We start from the raw sequence: 17,389 nt of genomic DNA on the forward strand, positions 1-17,389 counted from the left end.
TCTGGCTCCCAAGTCACAACTACAACCTAATCTGTTTCTGTATAAGAGATACTTAATACATGAATGCACCTTATAGAAGGATTTATATATATATTTTTCTATCATTTAGCTTAAGTCAACATGAATAAATTGTATTATTTTCTTATCAACAAAATTTCCCCTTTCTAAAGTCTTAGTTTATATTATAGAACATACTATTTAATTCTATATTTTGAAGCAACACAAGCATGTGTTAATATTTTCTAAACTTTAACAAAAAGAATTTCAATCTTTAGGTATAATCTCCTGAACTAAAATATATACATTATAAGAAAAACATAAGGGGAAAATAACTGAAGACAGAATAAATGAAAATGGAAAACCCAACCCCTACAAAAGCTCTTTCAGCAGTGGCCTCTGAAAGAGCAGTTGAATACTGCTGCTCGTGTTAGAGCACGTGAGCAGAGATGCTCCTCCAGGTCGAAGAGCGAGAAGGCCTTGCCACCAAGGCTAGAGAATTAATTGTGGAGTGCTCAGCAGTACATCTCTAATTTATGATGTTTTAAAAACATAGAATTCTAGTTGACTTACAATGTTGAGTTAGTTTCAGGTGTACAGCAAAGGGATTCAATTATGTGTATGTTACATATTTAACAATATATAATACATATAACATGTATAAATCATTTATATATATATGTCATATATAATTTATTCATATATATATACACACACACACATACATACACATATACATATTCTTTCTCATATTCTTTCCAGTGATGGTTTATTACAGGATATTGAAATACAGTTCCTAGTGCTGCAGAATAGGACCTTGTTGTTTATCTATTTTATGTATAGTAATTTGTATCTGCTCATATTTCTGACTTAAATTGTCTCTAGATTTTAGAATGAAACTGAAGCAGAACCGAGTGTGATATGGCATGCCAAGGCTGTGAGCAGAGAAACTAGGCCAATATTGTTGTTATCATCACCTTATTCCTAAAGCCTAGAAATGTGACAATTTGTTAATGCTTGCTATGATCACATTTCATCCCAGCTTCATCTTAACATTGGTGATTATTAGTCATCACCTCATATTTTCAAATATACAGTCCTCTATATCCACATTCTTTAATATCAGCCTAGAGTGAAGAGGTAGTACTAAAGATGGAAATAAGAACAAAACATTTTAAAGTAATATACAACTGGAGGCTTTTTAAAATTTTTGAACACTTAACATATGGTAGGGGAGAGGTATATTTTATACCATCCCAAAGAAGTCATTACTATCATTTAAATGAATTCTATTTAAGTCTTAAATAGAACAGATTTTCCAGTGTGAGTTGGATTAATCTCTGCAAAACTGAACCCCCACCCCACCTGTGTAAACAATCATTATTAGTTGTTTTCTAGTCCTGCTATGTGTATTCCATTCTTTAAGAAACTATTCATAAAATAACATTCATGAAACCAGTAACTTAGAAATTATTTTTATTTGAAATAAATATTCCTTTCAAACTAAAATATATATCCCTCTTATATTAAAATACTACAAAATTCCTTTTAGAGATACATCTTAAATAGAACTTGAACAGATTTTTAGGAATCTATTAACTTCACGAACAATGAGTCACTTGGAGACTGAGCTGAGTTATACGTTTAGTGAATGCTGACTGGCCAACAGGATGAGAGGGCTAAACTTGAGCGCCCAGAACTGAGGGGTCACTGGATTTATTTCGGCTGAATGAGCAGACAAACCAGGGGTCATTAGTTCAAATCTCGGCTCCAGCATTCATCGCGTGACTGTAACACAGTCCCTGAACCTCTACAGACCCAGTTTTGTCATCAGTAAGCTGGAGTTGTATCTCATCATTCATAGGACTGTTCTTGGATCAAACAACAGGAAAGGGAGCCAGTTACAGGCCACATCAAAATGCCCTACCTCAAGGGGACAAGTTTCCACCTCTGTGCCTGCATCCCTTTACCTGGCCCCACCCTAGCAATGAGCCTTGAATAAAATTTACACTGGCAGAATCTGTCCTAAGAAAGAAAAAAATTTTGTTAAATATTCCAGACCCTTACATATTGTAAAAATCTCTCTCAGGCTAATGGCACCCCTTAAGTTCTGGCTAAATGACTCACATAGTAATTATAAAACCAGTGATCCTATAGTGAATGACTACCATGTATGCAGCACTACATCTGATGCTTTTAGTACATAATAATTAATCCTCATAACAATTCAGCAAATCAGGATTATTACCACTATTTTTCAGATGAGAAAACATGAAGGGAAACTAAATAAACTGTTCAAAACAAAACCTAGTAATTGTGCAAGTAATCAAAATCAGGTTCAACTAACACAAACTACTAAACACTTTGTACTTTAATACTTTGCCAAGTTTTCTAAATAGACTGTATTCATAAAGAAAACAGTTAAAATATAATACAGCAATAAAATGTGTTCTGCTTTGCTTGGTCATAAAACACAAAATGTTTAAAAAAATTTTACATACAAATATTTATTTGTATGTAAACATAAACAAAACACCTGCTATTTTCTATCTTACTCCAAAATACAATACTACTGAGATTTATGCTAGTCTTTAAACCCTTTCATTCTAAATAAAGATATGCATACACTTTATATGTAAAAGATATCTGAGTAATTTGGGATTAACATATACACACTACTATATATAAGGTAGATAAACAGCAAAGACCTACTGTATAGCACAGAGAACTATATTCAGTGAGTGAACTGCTTTGCTATACACTTGTAACAGATTTCCCAGGTGGCACTAGTAATACAGAACCTTTCTGCCAATGCAGGAGACATAAGAGATGTGGGATCAATCCCTGAGTCGGGAAGATTCCCTGGAGGAGCGCATGGCAACACACTCCAGTATTCTTGCCTGGAGAACCCCACGGATAGAGGAGTCTGGAAGCTACAGTTTATGGGTTGCAGAGTTGGACATGACTGAAGTGATTAGCACACATGCGTACTTCAATAAAAAAGAAATAAAAGGTATCTGATTATATTGGTCTCAGGAGCAAGAATAAAGTCACTTAGTCAAATAACTCCTGTCCTAAATTAATTTATCTTCCATAAGTAAAACACAGATTTAGGTGCATATTACAGGGGCTTCCCTTGTGGCTCAGCTGGTAAAGAATCCACCTGCAATGCAGCAGACCTGGGTTCAATCCCTGGGTTGGGAAGATCACCTGGAGAAGGGAAAGGCTACCTACTCCAGTATTCTGGCCTTGAGAATTCCACGGACTGTATAGTCCATGGGGTTGCAAAGAGTTGGACACAACTGAGCAACTTTCATTACAGTTAAATAGTAACAGTCTCAAAAAACAGTAATATTCTCAGATCAATATTGAAAACTCTGATTTATTAAATCAAACATATACTTGTTATTATGAATACAGTTCTTAAAACTAGTTTATTTTGCGTTTTTAAGGATATCAAGTAAATGAAAAAACTGAGGAAATATTAAACGTCATAAAGATCTAGAGAAGAATTAATTTAAAACCAAAACAATATAACTACTACATTGTTATCATTAAGTACTTAAAAATCATTTACAAAAAAAGTTTTTGCTTATTAAATATCCATCATTCACACATATCCTTATGTTTGAGGGCTGCTTAATAAGTAATTTTGATGGAAATAAATTTTGTGAGAATTTCAAACATACATATTTAACCCAAAGTCAGATTCTGATATAAAGTTAGGCTAGAAAGTTATATTGATGCTAAATTTAACTGAGATAACAAAGTAAGTAGGCACTGCAGACAAAACCATGTATGTGCAGAAAATATGAAAATGTATTTGGAAATAAGTATATTTGCATTAAGTCCAGTTTGTTCATCATAATTTATGCTGTTTCTAATTTTATACTAGGAATGCTTTTCTATAGGACACATACTTAAAAGACCAATTCTTTAAATCTCTTAATGGAAATTGTTAGGTTTCTTTTCAAGACCTACAATCCTAACAAGTGTAAAAATGCCTATAAATATTTATTGTAAGTAAGAAAGTCTGTGCTAATTTGATAGGATAAATAGCTTCATGTTTAAATCTTTATATACTCAATTACTTATGTCTTAAATATTTATTTAAGGTATGGACATTTGCATGTTCTTGTGCAAATTACTACTCCTGCCTTTGAATACTGTTATAAAGTATTTTTCTTATTAATTTGCATAAGTGAGTTAATAGCCTGATTTTATATCTTTGTCTCAATTGACCTTTTAATTATTAAAATTTTTGATCATTCACTATACCATTAAGAGTTTGCTAAATTTTTAGTTTATCTGGAATTTAATCTTAATTGTGATATAAAGTAAGGTTATAATGTGGGCCCCCGAGACCATTTTTGAATAACCCATCACTTCATTATTTGTGAGGTTTCCTCCATTACATATCACATCCTTACTCATGAATCTCATTTTGCTTGAAGTCTCTGTTCCACTGATCTATTTTCATACACTTATTTCCAACCCACTTAAGTCATTGTTCTGATAATCACACCATTTAACCAGGACCTTATCATGGCTGGAAACTGTCCTGTCTCATGTTACCAACTTTGGCATTCTGCTTTCTATCATAACCTCCTACTCTTCCACTTGCTTCCATTCCCTTCTGAGGCAGCTATCTGTCCAAACACATATGATCCTCAGTCTTCCAGACTCTACCTCCTTCACGCTCTCATACTCCACCTTCAATTCCCTAGTCTAATACTACAATCCCATTCATCCAACACATCTTTCCTGAATGCCTATGGTTTCCTGGTGCTATTCCAGGCTCTAGAGAGAAGGTGGAGACAAGATAGAGATGTTCCTGCCTTATTCTGGGGAGACAGACATAACAAATTAGAAAGTAATAACTGTTTCCATTAAAGCTTAAAAAAAAAGACCAGCCAGGAAAGGAATCAAAATGTAGGATCTACTTTTCAGAGAGTAATAAGGAAAGAATTCTCTAAGAAGATGGTCCTTAAAAATGAAGGCTGAAAAGGCCATAAAGCTAGGAGAAAACATCCTGGACAGAAGGACTGCAAAAACAAAGCCCTGCATTAGAAAGAGCTGGACATGCAGCTCCATCCGTCTTTCTGCTACACTTATTTAATAAGGCGTCAATCCCAGGGGAAGCCAAATCTTTGCTTTCTTTGTGCTTGCTGTGAAGAAAATTACTATCAGGGCAGAGGGAAATCACTCTGTATTTGAGTTCACCAACTCAATTGAGCTTCTAATGCTCTGGTCAATTTGCTCCCCTGCTCTCTGAAACTATTACTTCAAAATGTGTCTTTCCGTGAATCTATCTGCCAACCCTCTCACTCTGAACAAGGGAATTCAGGTACAGCAGACACAAACTCCCCACTCCAAATCCACCTTCATAAGCCCCTATTTAAACAGAGGACACTTCTTTTCTTAAAGCTAGTGACTCCACCTTGCTCTTGAATTCCTCCCCTCCAACCCTCTCGGAAAAATTATTCTACCCTTTTCTCTCCTGCACACAGCATTTCATTCCAACCTCTTTGTATCCACCTCATGAGCATTTAGACCACTCCATCATGACAGCTTTCTCCCAAGTCAGAACTGTACAAAGGTGGAAGGGGTTGCGATGGGAGCTGGTTGTCCATCACTGGAACTGTTCAAGAATCAACTGGATGCTTGATTGACAGGAAAGGAGTAGGGGATTCAAACAGAAGACTGGTCACTGAACCAGGTGCCTCTGCCAGGTTTCTTCCCACCTTAAGAATTTCTGATTTAAAGACAACAGAAATGGTGTCCTGGGGATCTTTAGTTAATGTTAGTCTTATATAATCAGTAGCCAAATCCTTGGATATAACCATGGATTTTTCCTTATGTAGGATATAAACTTAACAGGATACATGCCTGTCATCAAGTTTGAAACGAATGGCCTTGAAATGCAACAAAAATAAATCAAAATACACAGGAGTCTTCTTTTCCAACTACATCCCAAAATAAAGTCAAACTGCAAGCTGTAAACACCAACCCCCTCAGAGCAAGGTGGAGTTCTCACCGTGGTCTGGATCTTCAGACATCCTGATTGGGGGGTTGGGGGGGATGAAGGAGGCAGCAGAACTACCATCAGGTATCTCTGCACACCTTTTCCCAACCTACCCAAGGTAATAACACATAAGCTGAAGTTCCCCTCAGCACATGCCTCCATAAAGGATATAGACAACTCACTTCATTCTTACTATAAATTGACCTTCTGGGCACTCTGTTCAGGCTGATACTATACCTGAAGAAAACAGGAGCAACTTCTATGATCTCAATCTGTGTTCTTACTAAAGATCTTCAAAGTGTACGATCATCTCAAAGTGTAGAAGGCAAAGGCTCTATCATGATGTTTTAATTAACACAAGCCAAAGCAAGACTTTTACTTACACTGTTCATTGTTCTATTGTAAGGAATACTCTTGAATAAACATTAAAAAAAAAAAATCAACTTCTAAAAATAGGTATTATGGGGGGGAGTGGGGAATGAAAATGAGATTACTTCTGAAAGATTTAATTACAAGTTAACATATAATGCATCAAAGTAGAAGTTTGAAAAGTTACTTTAAAGAGTCAGATAATTACATTTCTTTTTGCAAAATTTTTTTATAAAGTTCATAAATCAGCCAAGAATCTGCAAATAACTGCATTTGTGGCTTTCACTTATTAGTCCGTGAGCTCTCCACAACACTTCTGAATTACAGAAAAGTGGGTACCTAGTGTGTCCTGAAAAAAAAATTAATTTTCTAAGAGCTACTAAATTTAAGACTTAGAAAGAAATGGTTTGCCTGGACAGTATTCTGTTTAGTTACTTTTAGTTGTTTTTTTGTTTTTTTTTTTAATAGAAACTGAGCATCATTTGAATACATCGACTATAACAAGAAAGGTTCCTTTATGGACATCTCATATCACAATTCCTAAGGAGACAAAAATTATACTTTATAAGGTAAGTACGTATTATGTTCTTTTGTCTGAAACCATCCAAAATTTCATATTAGCTGTGTGTACTGAGAGACTACCAAAATCAGGACCTTTTTTTTTGCCTATTTTAGTCACTTTTCCTAAATTTGCATTTTCTAATCAAATGAACTCTTCCTTGAAAATTAAAATTATTTTGCTTCGAAAATGTTTTTGAAATTCCATAGTTCTAGTTTCTTTTCTATCCATCAGTATCATAAGAATTCATTTTAAACAAATAACCAAGTCTACAGTTAGTAAAAATAACACAAGAAAAATAATTCAGTGATCCAATCTTAATAATCTCTTCCTTTTGTCATACCCAAGGCTTTATTAAGAAAAACTTAGCATGGAAGCATAATAATGATGTTTCCCTCTACAATTTTAGTCAAGAAAGAGGCTTAAACCTAGTACATCTATAGTCAAATTATTAAAATATTTACTAATATTTTGGTCAAGGGAAACATTTCCATTGCAACCACTCTATTTAAAATTCTGGTAACAGGGCCTAGCAGAGGCAAATACAATCAGACTGTAATCTGACTTCCTAAAACAAACGTACAACATACTATATGTCTGTGTGAAGCATAAACAGTAACATTTATGTCCACTTGTGCACATATGATATAAACACATATATTTACCTTACAGATTCCATCAATGAAGAATCACAGAACTCCTCAGAACACATGAAAATGAAGCAAATGATAGGGAAATACCTTCCTACCTGGTAGATATCAGAAAGACTGCTGCTTCCAGAATCACTAGTGATGCTACATCCTGAGTGGCTGGAGGAGACGTGGGTCACCTGTGGGTGGAGACTGTCAGTGAGGTGTAGCTTTGTGAAATCTGCAGGAAGCTGGGGAAGGAGCAGGAGACACCAAGTTACAACTGGAATCAAGAACTCTAAGAAGACATTTAAAAATCGTATTATACTCTATTTCACACCATTTAGCCAAAAGTACTATGAAGTTCCTTCCTTTTTTAAGTTCACAATTACTAAACACTGTCCTATTTACCAAAAATCACAAAATTAAGTTTAAGGGCATTCAATGAGCCTTAAATCATATTCAATTCAATGCTTAAATAGGTGGGTTTAGTGCTTAAGATTAACTTGGTAAGTACTGAATCCAATGGACTACAATTTTCAAATTATACATCAATGAGCAAATTAGTCTACTATTATTTGTCAGCCAGCACAAATGCAACTTTGTGGCAAGAGACAGCCTAAATAAGAAAACAGATTTGAGGTTCATGTATGCCCCAGTGACATTTAAGGGTTAAAAAGATGAGGATCTTAGAACTGAGGAAGTGTATGGTTACACAAGTTACTATGCAGGCACTATGGAGAAAACAGAAAAGAATGCTCTCAGAGAATGCAGAATCGAGAAGGTTATGGACAGCATTCATCTATCTCGACACAAACACATAAAAATCAAGATTCTACTCGTTCATGATTAGACTTCACATACAAACTGCCTCTATTGAACAGATTTACTAAGCGTTCCTCAAACGTTTCTATCACTTCCCATATAGCAGAGAAAATGCACTGAAAAAGGAAACATTCACACATTTACCCATTCAACAAGTATTTACTGAGCCCCTTTCCTCTTACTATGTGCTAGTCAGTAAATGAGATGCTAAGAAAATGCTCCCTGTAAGATCTTAGACTCCTGTAAGTTATTATTAATTCCTTTGAATTCAAAAAGGATGCTGTTTATCTATAATATCACACAAACTACTGACCAATAAAAAACCTGATATTTCAAAACATATGTTAACCGACACCATGCACACTGATAACGTCTCTCTTTCCTGCTGGCATATTGATCCTATTTGGCTATTGAATAATAAAGACTAACTTCCAAAATAAAACTCAAGTAAGAGTTTGCCTTGGCAACACTCCCTTCTCTTTTAGGACCCTCTGCCCTTCTCTCCTTCCAAAACCAAGAGGCTATTTCTTCACAGGGGAGGTGATTCAGGTTCATGGCAAGGATCAACGAGGTTCATACCTGGGGTTCCAAACAAAGAGGTACAGTGTATCTATGCCCACCACCATTCACACCTGACTTAATAAGCAGATCAGGATATTTAATAGTACATAATACATGGATAGACTGGGATGGCGTTACGCTCAGTGAAATGAGTCAGACAGAGGACAAAAGTGGTATACTATCACCTACACGTGGCATCTAAAAAGCGCAACTAACTAGTGAATATAACAAAAAAAAAGAAGCAGACTCACGGCTATAGAGAAGAAACCAGTAGCTAGCAGCGGTGGGGTGGCGGGGCAGGGAACCAGAGGAGTGGAAGAGAGGAAGGCAGAAACTACTGCGTGTAAGACAAGCTCAAGGGTATACTGTACAACATGGGGAAATAGTCTATATTTTGTAATAACTGTAAGTGGAAAGTAACCTTTAAATCATATAAAAAGTTTAAAAATTTAAAAATAAACTCTCTCTCTTCATAAAAAAACATTTAATAGTCTGCATAGAAATTGTATTTTTTAACATCATGGGAGACAAAATATACAAACAAATTTAAACATAAATTTATTAAGGGGCATATAAACAGATGCCAAATAAACAGATAAAAAGACATATGCTGTAGAAGCTCAGAGAAGTGAGATATTTATACAAATGTGTGAAATCGTTGCAAAAATGATGTATGTTTCACTATAAATGCTTTTTTACCCGATAATTGAAAATGTGAAATAGATAAAATTGGGAAAATAACAGTTTCCCAGCAAAGAATAGATATGCAAAAATTCCTAAATTGAGAATTTATATATTTTATCCACAATGCAGAATATCTGCAGGATAAATCCCCTTCATCACCCTGGCTACACTTCGTTTAATGCAGTCACTTGCCACAAAACGTTCCTGAAGAAATGTGACTAACTGGCTCAGTGACTTTAAAAGGCATTACTCAATACATGCAATTACAGAACAATAAATTGATTTCTATTGTCTTTTACAGAGATAACTCAGGTTGACATGTGCCACACAGTGTGACTTTTTAAAAATTAACTTGAATATGTCAAATAAAGATGCATCTATCTAATGAACTATCTAATGAACTCATTAGACAGTTATTTATTCAAGTCTCAAAGGACACGCTTCTTTTCAGTGTCCACCAGCTGGTCATCTCTCCTGACTAAATGCACCATGAGAAGAGCACCAGGAGGCTTGAGCTCTGAAGCTAACAGTAGAGACACTCCACAATCTATTCATCTACGCTCACTTACAGACACAAGGAGCAGAATTACGTGGCTTTGTCAGGCTAAGAACCAAAAAGACCACGTAAAGAGGGAAGAAGAAATACTTCCATGCTTAACTCGATTCTATTTTGTAAAGACTTATTGAGTACCTGCTATGTCAGACAGTCTGTTGGGAACAGGAAATACCAAGGTAAATATGACACCCCCAATTCCAAAGGTAATTCTGCTATCCCAAAAGTCATTGTAGTAGGTGTCATGCACAACAGAAAAATAAATCAAACATAGTTTTTTAAACATGGCTTTTCCTCTCCCCACCACTACTTTTGTTCTTTGCAGACAATGAAACGATGTTAAATGAATATAAATGAATATAAACTTCAGCATTAACTATTTCTTTATATTAGAATAGATGTCATGTTTGAAAAAGTGAAAGTTGCTCAGTTGTGTCCGACTCTTTGTGACCCCATGGAATAGTCCATGGAATTCTCCAGGTCAGAATACTGGAGTGGATAGCCGTTCCCTTCTCCAGAGGATCTTCCCAACCCAGGTATCCCGCATTGCAGGTGGATCTTTACCTGCTGACCCACCAGGGAAGCCCAAGAATACTGGAATGGGTAGCCTATCCCTTATCCAGTAGATCTTTCCAACCCAGGAATCAAACTGGGGTCTCCCACATTGCAGGTAGATTTTTTACCAGCTAAGCTACCAGAGAAGTCATGTTTGAGAAAGCTTTAAATGTTTTCCCATAGACAGGGATAACAGTCTCACGATTAAATGTTACTGACAGGATACATCAGTCAAGGTTATGGAATGGGAGGAGTGTGGAGGCTGTTCCCATAAGGGAAGAGTCTGAAATGCTCAGACGGGGCCCAGCCACACAACCAACAGACTAGATGCCCGAGTCCAGGCCTAAGGAAATGGGTCTTTCAGAGGGAAACAAACCAGATGGGAACTGGAGGCAGGGGGCAAACGTGGGCACAGACACCCACGTTTCAACCTCAGGCAAGAGTGATACCTGAACCTTGGGAGACAGGAACTCCCTGTTTGAGTAAATCATACCAAAAAAAAAAGTATAACAGGCTAAAAATTAAAAATTCACTTATTCCTAGCTTTTCTAGGCTTGATCAAGGGCCTACTTAAATTACTACTATTCAGTCAAATTTCAGATTAAAATGAGGTTGTGAATTATCTTATGACTCTAGTCACCACTTATCACAGAAATTCTGTTCAAAAAATAAAAGAAAAGTTTTTGAAGCCAGGACTACACACAGTAGTTACCTGAATAAAATTAAATAATAAGTAAATGGGAGATTAATACATTTTACACGTTTTGATCTTAATACCAATATATTTAATACCAATTCATTAAGAGCACAGTTCAAAGGAATCTATTTATATATTCTTAAAATATTTGATTATATGAATACATTACCACTCAAATTTTTTCTGGATCAAGTAATCTATATTCCTAAAAAATGGTACTTGTGAATCACAATTGTATTGTCAGGCAAATGACTGAATCATAGTTTAACCATAAACACTATTAATTACATAAGAAATAGGAATGGTAAATGTATTTAAATCAGATTCTTAAATGCATAAAGTAAGCATAAACTTAATATGAATCACCAGGTATCAATTACTTAATAACTTGTTTGTTTTCTTTTTTCTGGAGAAACGAGGAGGCTCTAACAATTAGCTTTAAGTAAGAAGTGTTACAGAAGACTTCAGGCTCATATATGAACAGGCATTTGATAGTCTTTGATTTATTTATTAATGTAATGATTGGCATTTATAAAATCACAAGCTACTGAATGAACTCTGTTTTGAACATAAATGAAAAGAGTGATTAAGAACTGAAATCTCTGACATCTCTGGATAAATACTTTGCTGAATTGGTAAAACTACCCAAAGTTGTGCTAACATAGTAGAGACTAGGGTTTTACCCTTCCTCCCCCTCCTTCCTTCCCAGAAAAAAATTACATTCATGTTTTCCAGCTCTGCAAGAAAGGGCCAGTGTATCCCTGGATATGTAACAGAAACATAATAGAGTTTTACGGGCTGCTGAGAAATCCAATAGTTCAAAATAAAACAAAAAATACACTGTCACCATCAGTTGAAACTTACCTAACTAAAAATGTTCCCAACTAATCCCAGAATCACTTCATTTCAAAAAGTAGTTACAACACAACACACAAGGTTTGGAGTGACTGTCAGAAACTATCCAATCCTCCATGGCAGTTCATCTCGAGTAAGGACACCACCTAACGTAAGTGTTATCCTCCGTGACTACAAACTTCTTGTCGTTTAGTCGCTCAGTCGTACCAACTCTTTTTTGACCCCATAGACTGTAGCCTGCCAGGCTCCTCTATCCATGGGATTATTCAGGCAAGAATACTGGAGTGGGTTACCATTTCCTTCTCCAGGAGATCTTCCCCACCCAGCATTGAAGTCACGGCTCCTGCCACATCCTCTGCATTGTAGGTGGATTCTTTACCACTGAGCTACAGGGGAGCTTCATGTAAGCTGTATCCTTAAGAATTTACCCAAATGAGTGGTCTCCCCAGATCATCACTGGAGTCCTGTGAGCACTGTTCATGCTCATGTTTCCAAGCTGGGTGGGGAGGAGCTGGTATATCCCTGAACACATTTCCCATTTTTTTCCTGAGGTGTTAGTGAAAATACAGTCTCCTATATTTCCCATTCATTCATTCATTTATGAAAAGCCTGTGTTGTGAGGATTAAGTAAATGACTGGGTATAAAGCAGGCAGAGGAGGGCCTGGCACTCAGAAACTAGCAGAGTGGTAAGTCGGCCATAAACTACCCCATGCAGACTCGGGGAGACACAAGGTACCCCCAGTTCTGGATTCCTGTGGCTGGAATCCAATCCAGATGCCAGCAGGTACTGAGCAGCTCCCAGAAAGGGCCGCAACAGTCAGTCATCACCCAGCTCCAGACACTGTACCTCACCCACAGTAGGACTAAAGTTGTGCTTTCAAATCAAGTCATATTGGGACTTCACTGGCAATTTAGTGGTTAAGACTCCATGCTTCCACAGCAGGGAGCATGGGTTCAATCCCTGGTTGGGAAACGAGATACAGTATTGCACGGTGCAGCCAAAAATAATAATAATAATGATAATAAAATTTAAAAAGCAAGTTATATTTTCTGTGTGTGTGTGCGTATATATATATATGTATACACACACACACACACTCACATACAGTTTTTCTTTTACCAAAACTCATCTAACACTGAGTTCTGACACACTCTGATCTATTTCTACATACAGCTTGAATAGGCAGGAATAATATTTGGTAGCTCAGTTTTAAGACCACTTTATACTATGGTCAACTTTTATTTCTTTAATTCATAGTACTTAAGAACACCAGAAAAACTGAGCATTTAGATGCTGAATATTATTCATCAGAAATCACTTTTACTTCTCATATCCCATTAAGACATGCTCTAGACGCAGGACCCATCCTTGAATAATACATCATCCATCACCAGTATTCCTGAACAGTACACAATTTCTTTTGTTCATAAAATTAAGGCAAGAAACACAGCTTTCCCGAAAGGGTCATGAGATAATAATGCAATAAATCTAATAATATTTCTCATTAAAATATAGGTAAGCATTTTAAAACATTGGTATGACTATGCTGTACAGGAACAGTTCTACAAAAATCTGCTTTTATCTAGTGGAGAAACCTGCCAACAAAAGATTAGAAATTTGTAAGAACTTAATATTCTCCCAGCTTCCTGTCAGGCTCAGAAGGCATAAGCCTCATTTTATATAATGAGTTATCTTCTGTCCAACTTCCTCCTAAGTCAAGCAACTATGAGCAAGTTAATGAACCCATGTGCACCTTACTTTCTTCTATAAAATGAATATATTCAATAACGTAGTCCAGTGGCTAAATAAAATAACCTGTAGACCACACCTAGTGGATTCCCAGATGGCAAGAGTGGGAAAGAATCCACCTGCCAATGCAGGAGACAGAAGAGACGTGGGTTCATCCCTTGGTCAGGAAGATCCCCTGGAGAAGGAAACGGCTACCCACTCCAGTATTCTTGCCTGGAGAATTCCAGAGAGAGGAGCCTAGCGGGCTACAGTCCATAGGGCTGCAAAGAGTCAGACATGGCTGAGTGACTAAACAGCAGCAGATTCCACCCGCAGCTGCCCCTCTCCCCTCTCCCTTTCTATTCTCTCTGCCATTTTTCTACCAGCTTAAATCAGATAGTTTTCAAATTCAATGGGGGAAAAAAAAATCTTATTTTTGACAATGTCCTACCTACCATCACCTTTACAGTAATTTACTCATTATATCCCCCCAAAGTTTACATGTCACATTTAAAACAAATCACATATCTATATGGAAGAGCTCACTGTTAGACTACCATACTAAATTTTGCAAAGTAAATAACCTCATTGTCATGATAATGCTTACAGTCCAATTACTCTTTTGTATAAAAGTTCATAGTTGAGAATTCTCTCAAAGTGATAACACCTTGGAGAGTTTGTGCTTTTGTGTGAATAAGCCCATCACATTTGTTGTGTGTTTGGCCAGGACACAAGGTGCGTGGTTCTTGCCATCCTAGCACACCACCACTAGAGGACAGGGGAGGGAGTGGTGCAAGTGTGGTCATGCCTTATTCCCAAAGTTCCTTGCAATCTCCCTATATTAAAACAATGTTTTGGAGCAAGGTATCACAGATAGGACTTAAAAATTAGTTAAAGTTTATATACATTAAAATTTCACTTTTCTGTCCAAACATATACTTCTATATGTGAGAATTAGCTCCTGAATTGCCGTGGTCACCCAGCTCTCTCTCCAGGGCAGAAACACCACCCTCATGTTTTTAAGGGTTGGTAGTACTCTTGCCTGGAAAATCCCATGGACAGAGGAGCCTGGTGGCCTGTAGTCCATGGGGTTGCAAAGAGTCAGACAGTACTGAGAGACTTCACTTTCACTTTACACTTTCATGCATTGGAGAAGAAAATGGCAACCCACTCCAGTGTTCTTGCCTGGAGAATCCCAGGGACGGGGGAGCCTGGTGGGCTACTGTCTATGGGGTCGCACAAAGTCGGACACGACTGAAGCGACTTAGCAGCAGCAGCAGTAGCAGCAATAGCAGCAGCAACACATGAATCATAAACTTCACTGGCTAAAGTGGTACGTATTACAACCTAAAACTTAATTCCTACATTCATGAAATAAGCACAATCTGAACACAAATAGAACAACTAGGATCCCTGTTGAGGAAAATAAATAATTAAAACTAGTAAACTGATTGAAAGGTTGTTAGTCATATAACTGGTATTTTCCAGCAAATACCTTTAAGAAGCCTTTTCTATTGGATGTTGATAGAAAGCACTGAACAGAAAACCTGTGTGAACTTCACTTCAAAACAGAAAAGTAGACTCTTTATTAGGAGGAGAAAGTGTATGATCTAAGTACCATATATTACAAAATGTAAGGCTGTGGCCCGTTTTCTCTAGGAGTAGCCAACAGTAAGATCACCTATACACCAGTTTCTGTGTGCCAGGACCTGTTCTTACAAGAATCTCATGAACTAGGTATTATTATGACTATTTTAGATAAAAGTACAATAAGATACAGAAAAGTTAAGTCATTTCCATCAAGACTGTAAAGTGAAAAGATGGCAGAGACAGATTTCTGGATGCCTGGCCCTGCAATGAATACACTTACGCATTAAACTTTAATGTATTTATTAATTTATTGGTTGACTTGAAAACTCTCATGGATATTGATGAAATGCTCAAATGGCTGCTTATAACAATTTATGAATGCCGTTTCTTATGCAAATTTCAAAATCAAATAGAAAAACAATAATCTGAAACAATTGCTCACTCTTACTTTCATGAAACAAATTAAAACTTTACATCTTTACCTCCAATACCAACAACATCACAACGCCACTTTCTGAGCCATCCAGTAGAGTTTCCATTCCTTCTAAATTGTTTGAGACCCACCATTTTTTTGAATAGGTATGTGATATACCTTAAAAAAAAGTGAGGTTGGTTTTTCATTTGTCCTGCAGGTTCTTTACAACATCATTTACTATTTATAAGCTAATCTTTAAAATGTTATGGTAATAGCCAGTATTTGCAATTTTGAGATCACATATCCAAGAATCAGGATTAAATCTGTATGAAACAGGAAAATTCTGTAACTACTCTGTTCCAGTTCCACTGCAGACCCTTACATCACTGCAAGCTGGCACTGTTTGAGGTCATCACTCCTTATGTTCCTTATTGAAGAGTACTTCATTGTTTAAAAAATACAAGTAACCTGAATTGAGAGAGAACCTCATAATGTAAGATAGCAGTCCCCAACTTTTTTGGCACTAGGGACCGGTTTCACAGATAGGGGAGCAGGGTTCAGTTTTGGGATGATTCAAGCAGACTACATTTATCGTGCACTTTATTTCTAACCTAATGCCACTGCTGATCCGACAGGAAGTACTGGTCCACAGCCCGGAGGCTGCTTTTAAGAGACAAAAGCAACTTCTTCTTTGGTAGTTAACTCTGGCAGAACAAAAGCTTGCCTAATATACAGTAACCCTAACATCTGACAATCAGAGAAAAAAGTGTGTGCCTGCATACACACACTCAGAGGCAGAGTCACTTATAAGCTCGTCAACTAATTTCACCACCTTAAAGAAAGACACCTGGCAGAGTGAGAACAGTTCTATAATAAATCAGAATCACTGAAAGTTTGTCATTTGAAAGACAGTTGCATTTTTTTTTCAAAATAAGAAGGTTTATGTGGGATCTAAAATAAACTATATAATCTTCCACAGAAATACTGAAGTAGTTGATTAATTAATCTGTATATCCTATTGTCTGTTAAGAAACATAGCTTCAGAATGGTTTTCAAGTTACAGCCACTCCATTCTCACTTGAAACACACACACACAGAGCATATAATCCCTTTTCTGAAAAGCACACCTTTCTATGAGAGATTTAAAAAAAAAAATTCTAGATCATTTAGTCTAAGACACTTTCAATAAAATACAGAGCAACTGTCAGCACTGAGTCAGGTAACTGAAAAAGCACTTTCTGGGTAGCATTTCACCTACAGAAATCCAACTCCTTTGTGCATATTCTCCACATGTGAGGAATAATCACCACTATTATTTGGGGTTCATGTATTACATGGCGATCAA

The 17,389-nt window shown here is 36.6% G+C and overlaps 1 protein-coding gene across 27 annotated transcripts in view; it reads right to left on the reverse strand.

Moving 5' to 3' along the window:
- RAPGEF2 (Rap guanine nucleotide exchange factor 2) overlaps positions 1 to 17,389 on the reverse strand; it is a 269,637-nt gene that overhangs the window by 48,192 nt on the left and 204,056 nt on the right. For all 27 annotated transcript variants that reach the window (NM_001191326.1, XM_024976978.2, XM_024976984.2 and 24 more), the window contains one exon: positions 7,699 to 7,830. In NM_001191326.1, coding sequence (NP_001178255.1) covers positions 7,699 to 7,830 — 132 coding nt within the window. The remainder of the gene's footprint in view (positions 1 to 7,698; positions 7,831 to 17,389) is intronic.

Source organism: Bos taurus, chromosome 17 (assembly GCF_002263795.3).
Source record: "Bos taurus isolate L1 Dominette 01449 registration number 42190680 breed Hereford chromosome 17, ARS-UCD2.0, whole genome shotgun sequence".
Lineage (NCBI taxonomy): Eukaryota > Metazoa > Chordata > Mammalia > Artiodactyla > Bovidae > Bos > Bos taurus.